The sequence below is a fragment of the Salmo salar genome, chromosome ssa02 (assembly GCF_905237065.1).
Source record: "Salmo salar chromosome ssa02, Ssal_v3.1, whole genome shotgun sequence".
Classification (NCBI taxonomy): domain Eukaryota; kingdom Metazoa; phylum Chordata; class Actinopteri; order Salmoniformes; family Salmonidae; genus Salmo; species Salmo salar.
Window position 1 is genome coordinate 25025074 of NC_059443.1, and position 19615 is coordinate 25044688.

A 19615-nucleotide genomic window follows, 5' to 3' on the forward strand; every position below is an offset into this window, starting at 1 on the left:
ACACACACACACACACACACACACACACACACACACACACACACACACACACACACACACACACACACACACACACACACACACACACACACAGTGATGTAAAGTACTTAAGTAAAAATACTTTAAAGTACTACTTAAGTAGTTTTTTGGGTTATCTGTGCTTTACTTTACTACATTCCTAAAGAAAATTGCTTAAAAGACAGAATTTGAAATGATTTATACTTCTACTTTTACTTTTGATACTTAATTATATTTTAGCAATTACATTTACTTTTGATACTTAAGTATATTTACAACCAAATACTTTTAGACTTTTTCTCAAGTAGAATTTTACTGGGTTACTTTAAGGTTCTTTCTATTAAGGTATCTATACTTTTCTATTAAGGTATCTATACTTTTACTCAAGTATGACAATTGGGTACTTTTTCCACCACTGAACGCACGCACACACACACACACACACACACACACACACACACACACACACACACACAGAGAGAGAGAGAGAGAGAGATACTTTTTTTTATGGCGCACCCTCATACAGTATATCATCATAACCCTTGCAAATAAGAATAGCGCCCCAGTCAACCACTCAACTGTCAGTGGTGAGCGTATCACATGCGGTGTTCGATGTTCGTGTTCAGGTGAGCGCGTACAGTTAGTTATACAGTCCTTATGCCGCTACTTTCATGAGCCACGGAGAGGAGGACCTGGGACACAGCTGGCCCATCGTGGTATACTTTCCCGCACTCCGGGGAAGAGCCCCGACAGGGCAGAGGTGGGACAGTGAGAGAACGAGGCATCAGAGGACGACAACACGGAGAACGGACACAGCCGAACCCAACGCGACATGGAGATGACAACCCGCAATTTGCACCTCGACTCCAAAGTTGACAATTGCGATGGAGTGATCAACAGAAACGGCGGGGACATGACGGAGATATCTGTGCCGCTGTCCCACTCTGGGAAGCGTATGCCTCAAATCGAGGGGGGCAATCTTTATAGATTGCGAGATAGAAAAGTTTTATTGGAGGACAAAAAGTGTCTGTGCGCTTGGGCTCTAGGCACCGCGCTGCTTGGGACACTGCTCATGATACTGCACGCGGAGCTGTGTCCGTTTATTTACCAACCGGTAAGTCATTTTGGTCACGTCACATTCCGTAAAATTCATTTTCAACTACCAACAAGACTGTTAAAATATAATCATGCTAACGAATTTATCAAGGAAAGCATAACAAATACCTGGCTATTAAAGTTGTTTGCTGTTGGTTTTCAGTTTCAGTGAAATAAAGTGGACCTACATTATAGTCTTGCAACTCTGAAGTTGAAAGAGAATAACTGAAAGAGCTGTTTCTATTTAAAAATGATAAGATCAAGACAGTGAACTTAAAGTACTAGGCTTCCCTCAGAAAGATAACATTCAAAGTGGGTCAAAGACAGGTGTCAAACATATGCCACTATTGCCACTTTGTACAGGCTGTTATGGACATATAGAAGATTCATAATTTCTCAGCTCACATATTTTGATTAATCAAGAGACAAGTTATCATGTGCCATAAAAGTGATTTAGTCTAAGACACCTGTTGACCTGTCATAGCCACATGAGAGAGAGAGAGAGAGAGAGAGAGAGAGAGAGAGAGAGAGAGAGAGAGAGAGAGAGAGAGAGAGAGAGAGAGAGAGAGAGAGAGAGAGAGAGAGAGAGAGAGAGAGAGAGAGAGAGTAAAGTCAGTGGTACATTGTATTTGGAAAGCTCACAATATATGATTCCCCTTAGAACAGCAAATACCATCATGATTATCAAATTACTGTTGAATAGGCCAGTGGTGAGAATACCAATGTTGTCCTTTAATAAGTAAAATAAATTTGAATGATTCTCTAGCTAATCGTTAACTACACCTGTTTGACACCACAAGGATGGCACAGGGACCATGTTGGTTTGGTGAGCTAGAGACCTCTTTAGGGTTCAATACCTTGTCCCCACCTGACCAATGATAAAATGACCAGCAACGCAGACCTCAACAGCAGCATGTAATACAACTGAAACCTGCAGGAATCAACTGACCTACTGCTGGCCAGGCCACCACAGAAATTCATTGAATAGTAGCAACTATCTCAGAGAACCAGATATCCTGTGTATAGCCCTAGTACTCTGACTAGGCTGCTCAAGAAAGAGAGTCTGTCTGAGAATAGGTCACAGACCTACTGAACACTATTTGTCTTTTTTTTAATGAGTGAATGTCACCCACCTTGTGTGGAGAATGAGTTTCAACCTCTGCATGGATAATTAACATGTTAAAGGGATACTTTGGGATTTTGGCAATGAGGCCCGTTATCTACTTCCCCAGAGTAAGATGAACTTGTGGATGCCATTTTTATGTCTCTGTGTCTAGTATGAAGGAGGAAGTTGGATGTAGTTTCACGAGCAATGCTAACTAGCATAAGCGCAATGACTGGAAGGCTATGTGTAACTGCTAGCATGCTCTGGGGAAGTATAAAGGGTCTCATTGCCAAAATCTTGAAGTATCCCTTTAACATGAAGAGGTCAGTCAGACGGACAGAAAACAGGTGTTGTTGATTCAACATAAAGATCATGAATGCTATTATCAACCTACATGTGCCCTGTAGCTCTACCACAAAGTCCTTGGATTAATCTACGTACAGAAATACTATATCCAGTCCATTCATAGGAAGAGAACGGAACGGCATGTCTAATTGTTGTCGTAACCATTTCCTTGATTAACAGACACGTTAAACAAGCATGACTTGCGTCGCAGCATAATAGCATAACCCACACCTGGGATTTGAACCCGGTGACCTTCTGATTATGAGCCCATTTCCAGAACCACTGCTTGGTACTGCCGTCTCTTCACATTAACATACAGATTAGGGTGGATAACAACACCAGTCCTCACAATCAAGCAGTTTTTAACTCCGTCCCACTGAAGTTCTAGAATATACGTGCCAGTTCCATTAGTTGAAAATAGGCTCTCAGCAACTCACCCATGATGCAACCAAAAGTCAGTCCACCTAAACACTTTGAGGTAGTTGATTCCTACCCTGGTGTAACCAGCCTGACCACTGCACTCGCCATTTTTTTCAATTCACTTACACTTATCAAGTGAAGTGAAAACAATGGAGTGAAACAATCGGTCAGCCTGGTTATACCTGCCTGGCTGTCCAGTGATATGAGATCCAATCGGAGGTCCCTATACTTAGAGGTAATTACAGCTAGATGAGCAAGCTATAGTCCCTGTCCAGCTGATCTAATTCCTCCATGTAATGATCTCAAGGCAAGTGAAGTGAAAACTGCTGAGTGCAGCAGTCAGGCTGTTTAAATCAGCCTGATTTCAGGGAAAGGAGATCCAATCTGTTTTGTTTGATTAATATGATTGTCATGATTGATCAAATATTGATTTGCAACTAGACTGACACGCAGTGTAAGCCTGGGCCTGGAAGAAGTTGATTTTGCAAGTTCATGTTGCAAACAGCTCCATATGCTGATGTATCTGGCAATTACCCAGGCAGGCATTTCCATGCATTTCTCCCTATACATTATCTTGATTTTGAAAACCAATTGAGTTTGCCAAACAATTTTTGGGGGAAATGCGTAAGTTGTATCAAAACTCTAAAAAACATAGGCTACATGATGAGTGAGATAACTGGATGCTCAGATGCCTGGTATACCCTCTCTGCATGACAGTGTATTTAAGAATACTTTTCCTTGGAAACCAGGTTATGCAGGATGAGGAAAATGTGCTATTTGTGGTACTTTTTCCACATTGTATTTGTTTCCCTTCACAGCTAGTGTTTCTCAGGTTGCCCACGGTCATTTTGGATCTTTCCACATCATTTGTGTTTCATTAGAGACTGTTTGAATAATGCAAGAGTTTCACCTCTCCTGGAGATGGGGGGCTGGGCTGAGGCTGGGCTGATTGTCAAGGTCTTTGGGCCAGCATGCCAGAATGATATGGCAGAATGGGACTTGGAGTGTGCCCATCTAGTTAGTTACATCAGGTAATCTGCACTGTGTTTTCCCAAGTTAAATTGCGTCAGATTTGACTGTGTGCCAAGAGGATGTGTTTCTATAGTAAAGCTGATACAACATCATCATGTTGTGACTGTAAAAACAAAACAAACAACAAAGATTATTGATGTTATTAGCGACGGCCTAACAGCTGTTTGCGTGTGCCATTGTAACGGAACACAGCACACCGAGGACATTGTTGCAAATTAACTAGACCTTATCAAAAGTGATCAGAAGGGGGTTTTCTTTCTTTTAAGAATTAATTCAGAATTATGATGAATGTTTCAGGCTCTACTCACATCATCTACTCTCAGCGTCTGTCTGAAGGCTGATGGGATGGATTCTGGCCTGCATTGGTCTTGGGTGGCCTTTCTGTCTGTCCACGGCCTGAACCCGTGTTAGAGTTACTACAAATTAGGTTGTTTCAAAAAGGCTTGAAATTAAGAAGGGAAAATATTACAAAACAAATTTAGACACTCAGAGCTGTGTGATAGGTCTAATAATGTAGTCAAATTAACGTTACGCTGATGTGGAGTCCAATTAGGCTTGGGATAAAATTAGACATGATGCAGATGCTACAAGTGAAATTGTGGAAAACAATCAAAGTTGCCAACGCACGTCACACCATACCACCTCTCTGCGTTGAAGTTTCCCTAACGTTGTCTGAAAATTTGCAATTATATCTTTTAGACTCTAAACCCCAACCACCCATCATTAAATGAACTCCCCGTTAAAACTTTCATCGAGGTTACATCAGTTGCCTGCGTGGACGTCATGGCAATAAACAGCACACCTTTTATCACTTAGCCTACTGTCGAGACGATCGTTTCAAGTACAGTGAAGTCAAGTGAAAGTTACTCACAGAGTCAATTATGAAGACACTCATAGCCTACATTCATAGCCTCATAGCCTACTGCATAATTCGCGGGAAGTAGTATGCCCGCGCTGAAGGTCTGCTAATACAGGACTAGTAAAGGCCCAGTGCACTACTTTTGTGAAAATATTTAAACTAAATCTATTTGTATTTGAGTGTTAACCAGCATTTGTAACTTGAGTCTGATAATTATCTGCACAAAACAGTTAATCTGATAATACTGTACTTGTGGAATATAAAAATACTTGTTTGATATATGTTTTCCAGTTTCTTGAAATACTTTGCAAATGCAACTTATTTCTATGTGTAAATTGAAACGGTCTATTCATTCCTTTTACCTTTCAGTAGATCTTAACCAGAGCAATTTACAGTAGTGCATGTATCCAGGTGCAGCAGGCAGCCTAGTGGTTAGAGCGTTGGCCCAGTAACCGAAAGGTTGCTAGATCGAATCCCCGAGCTGACAAGGTACAAATATGTAGTTCTGCCCCTGAACGAGGCAGTTAACCCACTGTTCCTAGGCTGTCATTGTAAATAAGAATTTGTTCTTAACTGACTTGCCTAGTTGAAAAAAATTATAATAATTTCAGACAGGTCCCCTGTGGAAATTGAAATTCACAACCCTAGTGTTGTGAGTTCAACAACTAAGCCACATCGTCATAAACCACTTGATGTCTCAATGTACTGTATTACACTTAGTTTTTCTTTATGGTGATAGAAATATTTGAAGACAAACTTTCTGGATTTTATTAGAATGACAATCGCTGAGAAAAAGACAGGGCAACAACTCTTACAATTACAACCATTGAATCCTGCAAGATACTGTTCTTACAGTTTTTCCCAATTGTTTACACACTAAAATTGGAACTTGAAACGAAATCACCGAAACCTGAAACTCGTGTACTAAATCCCGAAACCAAGTCTGCAAAATTGCAAGCACAATTCCTGCTTTACACTCAGTTTTCAATTCTATATCCCACTTTTTGCAAAACACTACACACAGATCTCTACATTAGGTACAACATTCAAAATTAAAATCTCTTTAGTCCCTTTGGAAAGCAACGCCAATCACAATGCCAAGCTCTATAAACCAATTGGCAACTGTATTGCATTTGTGTGTGTTTATTTATGTATATTTGAGTAGGTATACATTACTGTAACAATCTTTTACAACCGGCTACAGTGTAACACTGAAAATGCAAGAGGCATAAACCTACTGATGGGATATTCATAGTAGTGTTTTGTGTTGAGCACATCAGTGTGTTGTTGGTTGGTAGACAGATTTATTCATATGACGTGTGTGTCTGTCATTTTGATGCAAAAAACGCTTCGGAACGAGATAAAACAGTTTTGAATGCAGTGTTTGCCTCTGCTAGATATTTGTAGAGTTTTGCATTTTGTGTTTGTGGTTTTGTGTTTTGTGTTTAGAGTTTTGGGAAAATGGCCCAAAGATTCAGCAAACGTGTGTAAACAATTGTGGAAAACCATAATTACACAACTACCTTTTTTGACAAAGTGGAGATACTGAAAATAAATGTATGCCCATGCTACAGATGTCTATATCTGTCTGCTAATACTAGTAAAGTCACAGTGCACAACTTTTGTGATAATATATATTTCTTTGTTTTCAAATTGTAATTTTTATTTGTATTAATATATGTTTTTTTATTCAGATTTTTCAGGGGCTGCTGCAACACCCTCAGCACCCCCACTTCCAGCGGCTATGTTCATTGCTACAGAAGCCAAATCCTGTTCCCTTTTTTTTCATCTAACTAAATGTACCATGACCTATAGGTTTTGCTGCAGTCTAGGGTAAAGTTGATAAACTGATTTAGGAATCTTGGATAGCATGTCACCTCTCACCTGGTTAGTGACTTACAGTTTTAGAGTTCATTTGCTGCAATTTTACACATTTCGCCAGAGGGCAGAGAGAATATTTACCAATTTTATAACTGATTTCATGGAATTCTACTCCTTTTGCTATAGGGAGGAGAGAAATGTTTATAGTTTTTTGCATTGACTTATGCCATGTTAATATGATATCTGAGTGAGAGCGACTAACAAAATCAATGGGAGCCCCCTGGAGATCAGGGCCCCTGGGTAATTCAACCACTTTTACACGATTACTAGTTTATATAGCTGTCTAGACCAATATACAACAAGTTAGCTGACGTGCTAATTACGTGAGTCTCAGTGACTGGCAGTGCAATAGAAAACCTGCTTATACACAACCAAATTTTGATTGCACCTTGTGTATTGTGTACCTTGCACCACATTGCACCTTGTGTATTCTACTATTTTAGCTCTCAAAAGTAAGTTGAGACCCTGACTAAGTTCCTAAAAGAACCAATAAACAAAAAAAGATACTTATTTTGGGTCGGGGGCACCCTTGCAGGCGCGGGGCCCTAAGCGTTTGCTTATGTCGCTCAGTGGCTAGGGCCGGCTCTGCTAGTTTATAAAGATCGTTTTAATGCATCAGCTAAGAGCTTTGTAGGCCTATACTCATTTTATTTGGTTGCACGACCTGGTGGTTCACTTGAAGTCAATACTTCATATAATGCCAGGTCAATAGGCCTACTTGATCTAATGCCACCCAAGTGTGTGCGTGCGTTCATGAGTGTGCATGTGTATCACACACATTATAAAGTTGTCACCAAATCAGTGTGCGTGTCCAGTGGAGACTGAAGGTCAGAGCATTCCACTAACACTAACACACTTCTACTGGAAAACGTCAAACGGAAAAGAATCGAAAACAGAAGCACTGTTGGAATAACTTTAAACCTCCATTTAATGTCTTTATCTTGTCTGTCCTCCTCTTCCTCCTCAGGGCTCCCGCTACGCCTTTATCATCAACTGCTCCATCAGCATGTCCACTGGGTGTCTTCTGATTCTCATCGTAGCCTTCCATTATAAGGACATTAGGGTGAGTGTGTGTTCTCTCTGACCTCTGATCCCATTGTTGACTGTGCAACCCAGCTCTCTGTCACTGGAAGGAACTGTGTTGGTTACTCTTTGAACATAGGAGTTGAAGGCAGGGGTTACATTAAATCACTTACTGTTAAAGGTAAGCAGGATTAGGCGGCCACCTGTAGCCTACAGGCTAGAGATAAATAGTATGATAATGTAATCAGACAGACACTATTTACATCATGCAGGTTTTTCGATCAAATAGCCTAACCTAAATGGCGCTCAATCAAATTAACAAACAACATATCCTAAAAACAGGAGAGGTCAAAGTAAAATTGACAATATGGAATGTACAATCACAACTGTTGTCCAGGAGTTTCACCCCATTGTCATGATCAGTGGTTTCAAGTTTGTATCGGACCATTTTTGACAAGCTGATCATAGCGAAAAAATAAAATACTTTTCCTGCTGTGTAAACACATTGCTAATACGCTTGAGATAACTCCTGATAAAGTTGGGTATCTGATATTCAGAGCTTACAGTTTTTTACATCGCTTACACACTAAAAGTGGTACTTGAGGCGCACTCAGTGAAACTATTAACTCATGTACTACCTAATCTTCAGACCAAGTCTGCAAAACTGCAAGCACATTATCTGCTTTACAATCAGTTTGCAATTGTAAAACACACTTTTTTGCAAAACACTAAACACAGTTCTCTACATTAGACACATCATTCAAAACTAACAGGTCCATTCAAAATGTCACACTCATTTACCGATTACCTACACCCAGTGCTCATGTTTGAAAACACTTATAGCTAATTTCTTCACTTATAAATCAGAGCTTGAGCACTATAAATAGGCTTCAGGTTGGCTTTCTTGGTTTGGACAACAATGGAGGCCAATTTTGGAGAGAGAGTATTTGTTTTGTCTGTTACCGTTCATCCTGAAATCTGGATGAAAATACAATGTTTTGAGAAAGAAATACATTTTATTTCACCCCCTTGCATTTCTGTTTATAGTGCAAATATATACTGAATATGCATACATACTGTATATATTTGTGCACATACATGTGGGTGTGACTGCTATGACAAGCTGCCGTGGACTCCACCGCACACAGAACATGCAAAAGACACGAGATAGTAGTGTTTTCCATTTGTCCCATCCGTGTGTAGTTGGCGTGTATAAGAGCTAATCATTTGATGGTTTGCCGGCAGCGCAACCTAGCGTTAACCTTTCTCACTCTCAAAAAAACACAGAAAAGAGAGGGACATTATCAGAGAAATGAAACATAGAAAGAAAAAAACAGGAATAGGAAAATGGACAGAGAAAAACGAACCCAGCTGATATTTCCTTATATCATGGGTCACCTAAAACGTCCCCTTCTTAATTATCATGTGAGCATCGTTCAGGACAGTGTGCAGGCGGAGAGAGTGATATGTGGCTGGGGTCCCCAGGCGCTAGTGAGTATCTAAACACACATTCCCAGGGGTATGGGCTGTCAATATCATCACCTGTCTCTACATGATCACCAACCCTACATGATCCCAGCTCCCATTCCCATTGGGTTCCAATGGCCCTGCTTGTACAGTGGCAGGCCTAACTGCTGGCTTGGATAAATCCCAGTATGAGTAGCAGTTACTCCCTCCCCTTTCAGTCACATATAAAGACCCCTCTTCATTGGTGGCAGATCATTTGCATTACCAGAGGGCCTCATTCATTCTGCTGTGTGCGACATACTTTTAATGAGGCTCACAGGTGCGTAGTGTTTACACACAGGAATTGAAAATGTGTAATTCTTTGTACATCTTCAACATGTTCCAAGCAAATTGTATTTGCTTACCGGTATATACTGTATAACTATAATATACAAATAAGAACAAGACTTTCTTATCGTAAAAATAGCCACTGGTGGAGGTGTTGATTCGATGGCCACTGGTGGAGGTGTTGATTCGATGGCCACTGGTGGAGGTGTTGATTCGATGGCCACTGGTGGAGGTGTTGATTCGATGGCCACTGGTGGAGGTGTTGATTCGATGGCCACTGGTGGAGGTGTTGATTCGATGGCCACTGGTGAGTGTTGATTCGATGGCCACTGGTGGAGGTGTTGATTCGATGGCCACTGGTGGAGGTGTTGATTCGATGGCCACTGGTGGAGGTGTTGATTCGATGGCCACTGGTGGAGGTGTTGATTCGATGGCCACTGGTGGAGGTGTTGGCTTGATGGCCACTGGTGGAGGTGTTGATTCGATGGCCACTGGTGGAGGTGTTGATTCGATGGCCACTGGTGGAGGTGTTGATTCGATGGCCACTGGTGGAGGTGTTGGCTTGATGGCCACTGGTGGAGGTGTTGGCTTGATGGCCACTGGTGGAGGTGTTGGCTTGATGGCCACTGGTGGAGGTGTTGGCTTGATGGCCACTGGTGGAGGTGTTGGCCATTATCCACAGGAACTGGAATGGGCCACCAGCCACAGTGTGAGGTCAGCTTGCCTCTGTAAGTACTGGCCCACTGGCCACTGGAGGTACTGGGTCCTCTGTGTTAGGGGGCACAGGGTTATCTTACACAGGAGCCTGGCTGGTCCCTGGGACTGGAGCTAGGGTGACTTCATGGACTACTGCAGGCCTGACAAACTTGGCATTATTAAGTTAGATCAGAGACTGCACAAGGTACTGCAGTGGAGATGGGAGTTGTTGTCTGAAAGGGTACTGCAGTGAAAATGGAGGTGGAGTCTAAAAGGGTAATGCAGTGGAAATGGAGTTGTAGTCTGAAAGGGTACTGCAGTTGGGCTGGAATGAAGGTAGAGCACAGGGAACTGGAGTTTAGGCTTGAGCTCCTGTGAATAGGCAATTGTAGAGGAAGGTGTGGTAATATCTAGGGAAGGTTGTGTCAATATCAAGGGAATGTGTGGCAATAACTAGGGAAGGGTGTGTCAATATCTAGGGAAGAGTGTGGCAATATCAAGGGAAGGGTGTGGCAATATCAAGGGAAGACTGTGGCAATATCAAGGGAAGAGTGTGGCAATATCAAGGGAAGAGTGTGGCAATATCAAGGGAACGGTATGGCAATATCAAGGGGAAGAGTGTGGCTGAAGTTACCCCTCTGCTGCAGGAACTGGGTGATTGGGTGATTGGGTAATGGGAAAGTCAGTCAAGGGCAGCAAGACTACGAACTGAGTGTTCTAATATGCTTACGGCAGTTTCAAATATCAAGAGTTACAAAGAAACCTCAAAGCAACAGGAATTGGAGGTTTTGGCCAGCGCGCGATTTGGTTTTCATTGTCTTTAGTGATATAATAAAGTGATATCTTGGACTTGTGTCATGTCAGACTAGGATCAGACAGGATTATATTCATCATCTAAGAGACTTGTGAGTCAGAGGGCTTGTGTCGCTTACAACCCCCACAATCTTGACTTCACTGTTCCGTATCTGCTTGGGTGGGTCTTTGTTTGCCTTGGCATCATGTTTCTGTCGTTGCTGTTCTTACAATTCCCACCTTTAGTTAATCATCAGCATTTCCTTAATGTTTCAAATCAAATGAACAATTCTCCATTGACATCCTTCTTTTACTACCCCTCTCTCTCTCTCCCACTCAATCCCTTTCCCTCTTGCAATCTCTCTCTCTCTTTCTCTTTTTTATTTATCTTTCACTCTCTTTCCCCCTCTAACTCTCCTTCTCCCTCTGGCTCTTCCGTTCGCCCTCATCCCTTTCTCTCTCCACTGTCGACCCTGTCCCGACCCCTCTCTTTTTCTCCAGCTCTTCATCATTGACCACAACCAGGTGGACTGGCGCATCGCCATGACAAGCCGCAGGGTGCTGGGCATCTCCCTGGAGCTGCTGGTCTGTGCCATCCATCCCGTGGGCACCTACTGGGAGGTGGGCATCCCTGCGCCCATCGCCAGGGAGGGGGTAGAGGTCAACTCCTCCAACTCGGCGCCGCTGTGTGTGTCCTCCCGCCACGGGGAGGTGCTGTTGGACACAGAGCTGCTATTGTCGGCGTTGATGTTCCTCAGGCTGTACCTGGTCCACAGGACGATCCTACTGCACAGCAAGGTGCTGCTCAGTGCCTCCTATAGGAGTATCGGCTCGCTCAACAACATCAACTTCACGTTCCGCTTCGTGCTCAAGGTGCTGATGAACAAGTACCCGGCGCGCACGCTGATGGTGTTCATCTTCTTGTTCTGGCTCATCGCTTCCTGGATGCTCACGCTGTGTGAGAGGTAGGGTGGAGGGGCGCGCACACGCAGGCACACACTCATGCTCACACACACGCATGCATGACTCACGCACGTCTCTCTCTCTCTCTCTCTCACTACACATACACATACACATACACATACATATACACATACATATACACATACATATACACATACACATCTCATGCATGACTCACACACACTCTCCTGTTTGAGATACACAGGCACAAACAGACGTCTGTGTGATAGACAGAACAGAAAAAGAGGACACACAGTGAGAGATAAAAACAGTTTGCCAAAAATCTAAATATAACACATTACTACTGCCAGCACAGAAACACGCACACATACACACACACCGCTACACAGTTTATTACAAACAGACTGGGGCAATCAATTGCTCACTCTACTTCAAATATTGATGGTCAATTTGAGTTCCCCATTCAGAAAGGATGTCTAATAACAGATTCAATGTAGATCGTTTTCTGTTGAGCCAACACATACTATCCTAGGCCTCTGAAGTCTGCTTGCGGCCAACGTGAGGTCATTTGTTTAGGCTGAACCTACAATGGGATGGGATTCTTAGATCTCAGTTACATAGAGAAAATCAAACGTGTTAATTAATCAAGCTGCATGTTAAACAAACTGACGTTTTGGTTATACGATCTGATGATTGACAGATTGTAAGACTTCTGAGTAACACCCGACAGGTATAATGCATTATAACTTCCCTGTAGGCAATAGAAGACTTACGATGAACACTGAATTGGAATGGTCTTGAAATAAATTCTGAGAAAACAACAACTTACAAAATCAGCCCATTTTTGAGTCAGTTTCACCATCTGTCCAGACAATTCAACTTCTATTTTCTCTTTTCTGGAATTGAAACAGGACCTCCCCTGACCCCACAGCCACTGATAGATAAACAGATAATCACTGTCTAACTGTAACTACAACGCTTGGATCTTTGGGTGCCCATAAAGATTCTAAATCGCAAAACAAAACAAATCAAATGTTATTTGTCACATGCGTCGAATACAACAGGTGTAGACCTTACCGTGAAATCCTTCCTTACAAGCCCTTAACCAACAATGCAGTTTTAAGAAAATAGAGTTAAGAAAAGATCTACTAAATAAACTAAAGTAAAAAAATCTAAAAATGGTTACACAATAAAATAACAATAATGAGGCTATATACAGGGGGTACTGGTACCGAGTCAATATGTACAGGTTAGTCGAAGTAATTTGTACATGTAGGTAGGGTTAAAGTGACTATGCATAGATAATAAACAGCGAGAAGCAGCAGTGTAAAATCAAGGGGGGGGAGGGGGGGTTCAATACAAATAGTCTGGGTGGACATTTACTTCAATGTAAAACAGCCTTATGGCTTGGGGGTAGAAGCTGTTAAGGAGGATTTTGGACCTGGACTTGGTGCTCTGGTACCACATACGCTGCGGTAGCAGAGAGAACAGTCTATGACTTGGGTGACTGGAGTTCTTGACAATGAGATATATCTCTGTTTTTGTCTTACCCATTGGTCTGATCTTGTTAGTAATGTAATGTCTATATAATATCGATCAAATCTATGAATATCTTCATGTAAGACATATGTATCTGTGTATGTAGTGAGTGAACCCAGGGTGTGTGGCCCTCTACAGGCAGACACAGGAGGAGACTGGTCGTATGGACACAGCTCTCTGGCTCATTGCCATCACCTTCCTCACCGTGGGATACGGGGACGTGTCCCCCAAAACCAGCTGTGGCAAAGTGGTGTGCCTCTTCACCGGAGTCATGGTAACTATATGGAGTCATGGTAACTATATGGGGAGGGGGAATGGAGAGATAGGGAAAATAACGTTTCTAGCCTGAGTGTCAAAGCATGATAAAGCCTGTATCTTAAAGTTTACAATGGCTTTTTAAAGCAGAACATTACTGTAAAGTAGACAGGCTAAATAACATACAGAGTATTGCGAGAGTATTCACCCCCCTTGGCATTTTTCCTATTTTGTTGCCTTACAACCTGGAATTAAAATATATTTTTGGGGGGTTTGTATAATTTGATTTACACAACATGTCCACTTTGAAGATGCAAAATATTTTTAATTGTGAAAATAATAAGAAATAAGAATTGTGATACAGTGAATTATAAGTGAAATAATCTGTCTGTAAACAATTGTTGGAAAAATTACTTGTGTCATGCACAAAGTAGATGTCCTAACCAACTTGCCAAAACTATAGTTTGTTAACAAGACATTTGTGGAGTGGTTGAAAAACGAGTTTTAATGACTCCAACCTAAGTGTATGTAAACTTCCGACTTTAACTATATATACTGAGATCATGTGACACTTAGATTGTACACAGGTGGACTTTATTCAACTAAAATATGTGACTTCTGAAGGTAATTGGTTGCACCAGATCTTATTTAGGGGCTTCATAGCAAAGGGGGTGAATATATATGCACGCACCACTTTTCAGTTTTTAATTTTTTGAATTAATTTTAAGTTATTTAATTTAAGTTATGTTTTTTCATTTCACTTCACCAATTTGGAATATTTTGTGTATGTCCATTACATGAAATCCAAGTAAAAATACATTTAAATTTCAGGTTGTAATGCAACAAAATAGGAAAAACAACAAGGGTGATGAATAATTTTGCAAGGAACTGTCATGTACTGTACATGGCTTCATGTCTCTGCAGGTATACAGATGTATGATCAAAATTTGAGCCAGTTTTCTACAGCAGGGAAATAATCCTGCAGCAACAGGAAATGTGAATTACTATATGGATTATAATTAATGGACATTTTTTGTAAGGGTTGATACATTTTTCATAAGGGAAAATCATGTCTGAAATTTCAAGGTGGAAATTACAAACTTCAGAAGCCTTTTTAAACCTCAAATACACTGCATTGCAGGAAGGTTATTCTGCAACAGGGTGATCAAATTAAAAAGAATAGAGGGAAACTGAAACACTAGTCAGGGTTCTCGAGTTGGTTGTTTTAAAAGTACCTATTACGTTGAAGTGGCTGCAGAAAGTTATTTACTTACAGTAGAAATACAGTGGTGCTTGGTGCCACCCAGTCCCAATATTGACTTTGATGCTGGCGGCTAGTTGCTGGGTACATGCAGAGAGCATGCCATGTACCGTACTGTTGCTACTGACTCATTGTTTGCCTGTCGCTACTCCCATCGATCTCTCTTGTCTTGGCTTCTTTCTCTATTATTTTCCATGATGGCATTCTTACAATGTCCTACACTACACCATGTGCCCCCTGTGTGTTGCCAGTGCATGCTATGATGTCTTAAAGTACAGTAGCTGTAGTTTTCATATTGAAGCTTTTCTATTCTATCTTGAAAATGTAACACTACTGTACCAGTGTAATATTATTTTTATTACTGTTTTCCCCACTATCAGCCTGTATATGACAAGTTCAGGGGCGAATGCCTGATGATGTCTTGGTTGTTTATGGGTCAGAGAAGTGATTCTCTAGTACCAGGCACTCTCCCATCACACACACACACACACACACACACACACACACACACACACACACACACACACACACACACACACACACACACACACACACACACACACACACACACACACACACACAGGAGTAGTTGTTATGTAGATATCTTGGCACTGAGCAGAGGTGGGGAGATGTGAAAGGTTACAGTGAGTTTACTGGTTTTATGGGTGAACACTATGGGTGAACACTGATAATATTGAACTTTATTTTTATAGCACGTTTCTTACAGAATGCAGCCCCAATGTGCTCTACATGATAACATATGACCTTTCTCTTGTCGGACGACGAAAGCGGTGTGGTTATTGACGCATGTATTGTTATGTCTGTGACTCAAACACTTTGGTTACACCCACTGGTAAGAAAGGTACACGCAGCAGAAAATTTGAAGCATTGTAAGCATATTTTAAATTTGTGAAAGTGTTGCGACTCTTATGTTCAAGCAGTCTGGGTGCCATGGAAATGACATTAAATAATACACTTCAGGTGTTGTTCTGTCATAGAAAAGAACAAAGGATTTTCACTATGATATATTGTCATATTCAACTGTCATTGTTTACAAAACAATGGACCCTCACCAGTAAGAATATAGGCCAATATCTCAGTTAAGTAGGTTGATGCTGAGTACAAAGAGTTGATAGGTTTTTACAATGGAAGAATATTTGAGAAGGAGATGGAGAGAGATGGAGAGTAAAGGGAGAATGAGAGGTGGGAGGTTGGAGTGGGTGGAAGATGGAGAGTAAGAGGGAGCGGGGAAGTGAAAAGGAGAGTAGAGAGAGTGAGGGAGAGTGGGATGCAGAGGGAGATGCAGAGGGAGACAGAGAGGGTGTTGCAAAATCATACTGAAGGTAGCTAAGGAGTCAAGCGCAGGAGAGCAGAGATGTCAATGTAGCGTCTTTAATAGGCAAATCCCAAAATGGTACAGGTACAATGTCCTTAAACGCCCAAGACCATGGAACACACAGTTACTCACGGAAGGAGGAAAACAACACCTACTATACTTAACACACGGTACACACGTGAATAAACTGAGGGGAAAAAAACCTCTACGAGCAACATGAAAATAACCCCGCACAAACCTAAGCGGGGAAACAGGGGTAAATATACACACAGAAATTAAAGCAAATGAAAACCAGGTATGAATGAACAAAAGACAAAACCAACAGAAAAGGAAAAATGTATCGGTGATGGCTAGTAGGCCAGCGACGCCGACCGCCGAGCACCGCCCGAACAAGGAGAGGAACCACCTTCGGTGGAAGTCGTGACAGAGGGAGAGAGATGCAGAGTGAGAAGTAGAGGGAGAGGCAGAGGGAGAAGGAGAGGGAGATTAAATGTTTACTCATATCCACATGGCAGTCAAAGAAACTGAAATACATGGATATCAAATCAAAGTTTATTGGATATTACAATACATACACAACAAAATGTTCAAGTTGAAATCACAAGAGAAATTCAAGACAATATGTACATTCAGGAGACTCAAAGTTTTGTTTTGTTAATATACAGTACCAGTCAAAAGTTTGGACACACCTACTCATTCAAGGGGTAGTCTTTATTTTTTTACTATTTTCTACATTGTAGAATAATAGGGAAGACATCAACACTATGACATAACACAAATGGAAGCATGTAGTAACCAAAAAAGTGTTAAATAAATCTAAATATATTTTATATTTGAGATTCTTCAAAGTAGCCACCCTTTGCCGTGATGACAGCTGTGCACACGCTTGGCATTCTCTCAACCAGCTTCACCTGGAATACTTTTCTAACAGTCTTGAAGGAGTTCCCACATATGCTGAGCACTTGTTGGCTGCTTTTCCTTCACTCTGCAGTCCAACTCATCCCAAACCATCTCAATTAGGTTGAGGTTGGGTGATTGTGGAGGCCAGGTCATCTGATGCAGCACTCCATCACTATCCTTCTTGGTCAAATAGCTGGAGGTGTGTTGGGTCATTGTCCTGTTGAAAAACAAATGATAGTCCCATTAAGCGGAAACCAGATGGGATGGCATATCGATGCAGAATGCTGTGGTAGCCATGCTGGTTAAGTGTGCCTTGAATTCGAAATAAATCACTGACAATGTCACCAGCAAAGCACCCCAACACCATCACACCTCCTCCTCCATGCTTCATGGTGGGAACCACACATGCGGAGATCATCCGTTCACCTACTCTGCGTCTCACAAAGACACGTAAGTTGGAACCCTAAATCACAAATTTGGACTCATCAGACCAAAGGACAGATTTCCACCGGTCTAATGGCCATTGCTCGTGTTTCTTTGCCCAAGCAAGTCTCTTCTTCTTATTGGTGTCCTTTAGTAGTGGTTTCTTGCAGCAATTCAACTATTAATTTGCCTGATTCACGCAGTCTCCTCTGAACAGTTGATGTTGAGATGTGTCTGTTACTTGAACTCTGTGAAGCATTTATCTGGGCAGCAATTTCTGAGGCTGGTAACTCTAATGAACTTATCGTCTGCAGCAGAGGTAACTCTGGGTCTTCCTTTCCTGTGGCGGTCCTCATGAGAGCCAGTTTCGTCATAGCACTTGATGGTTTTTGCGACTGCACTTGAAGAAACTTATTGAAATTTTCCGCATTGACTGACCTTCATGTCTTAAAGTAATGATGGACTGTCATTCCTCTTTGCTTATTTGAGCTGTTCTGGCCATAATTATTATTATTATTTTTTTTACCAAATAGGGTGATCTTCCTTATACCACCCATACCACCCAATAATACAACTGATTGGCTCAAACACATTAAGAAGGAAAGAAATTCCACAAATAAATGTTTAACAAGGCACACCTGTTAATTGAAATGCATTCCAGGTGACTACCTCATGAAGCTGGTTGAGAGAATGCCAAGAGTGTGCAAAGCTGTCATCAAGGCAAAGGGTGGCTACTTTGTAGAATCTTAAATATAAAATAAATGTTGATTTGTTTAACACATTTTTGGTTACTACATGATTTCATATGGGTTATTTCAAATTTTGGATTTCTTCATTATTATTCTACAATGTAGAAAATAGTACAAATAAAGAAAAACCCTGGAATGAGAAGGTGTGTCCAAACTTTTGACTGGTACTGTACATAGATATGGAATAGGCAACTTTTTATATTTCTCAGTCCTGGCATGTGGAATAGATTCTGCAATGGTTCTGCAAACACGCTTCTGTATGGGCTCGAGTTGTTCAGAGAGGGTTTGAGTCAAGGAGCTGTGCCAAGATGTTGCGATATACTCTAGGAAGGGTTGAACATAGCCCGTGTAGATGGCTAGCAGGTCCAGGTCCATTTGTGGCATGTTAAATATTTTATGTCGATGTAGGAAGAACAACCTTTTGCTTCCCTTGCGAATCATTGAATCAATTTCTTTGTCCCACTGCAGATTGTTTTGCACAATGACTCCAAGGACTTTCACACTTTCACAGACTTGCAGGTTTTTCCCGTATATCATAAGGGGACATGCAGGGGACAGGTTTCTCATACATGCTACCAACAGGATCTTGCACTTTGAAGGGTTTAGGGACATGTGACTAGTACAGGGAGAGAGAGAGGGAGAGGGAGGGAGGTATCTGGGTGTTTTCTGCATGTTGGGCTGTAAGGACTTGGCTCTCTGCCTCACCTCAGCTCTGTCCGTTTCCGATCCGAGCAGATAAGCGGCGGAGAGTCACAAGACCGGCAGAGGGGCGCGAGCCAGGCCGAGACACCTTCCTGACACAGTGGAAAATTATCCTTCACTCCTCTTTCTCTTTCTCTCCCTCTCCCCTTGTTTTTATAAGCTTTCCCCTTTTTAAGGGGAAACTTTCCACCATTTCCATTTTTAGGTAGTTTATAGCCTTTGGCACCACTGGAACAGGAGGGCGTGCCAACCTGTGCCAATGACTTGAAAAAAAAAAGTTTCCTACTCCCAACAGGGCAGCTCTCTAGGACAATGAGTGAAGCAGTACTCACACCTGTAGCGCTTGGCTGTCAAGGACCCCTAGGCTCAACACCTTTACCCTGGGCTAGCCTGCCTCTCTGGTAGTGTCCCAGCTGTGTTGGGGAGGTGAGCAGAGCAGCGTGCTCACCACACATCCTAACAGTGG

At 41.9% G+C, this 19615-nt stretch overlaps 1 protein-coding gene across 1 annotated transcript in view; it reads left to right on the forward strand.

The window, feature by feature from the left end:
• The first annotated feature begins 551 nt into the window (after window positions 1-551).
• The window catches only part of LOC106578046 (intermediate conductance calcium-activated potassium channel protein 4), a 48838-nt gene continuing 29774 nt past the window's right edge, over window positions 552-19615 (forward strand). Inside the window, exons 1-4 of the mRNA XM_014156614.2 lie at window positions 552-1132; window positions 7723-7818; window positions 11562-12025; window positions 13662-13797. Of these exons, the coding sequence (XP_014012089.1) occupies window positions 851-1132; window positions 7723-7818; window positions 11562-12025; window positions 13662-13797 (978 nt within the window). The 5' untranslated portion in view covers window positions 552-850. The remainder of the gene's footprint in view (window positions 1133-7722; window positions 7819-11561; window positions 12026-13661; window positions 13798-19615) is intronic.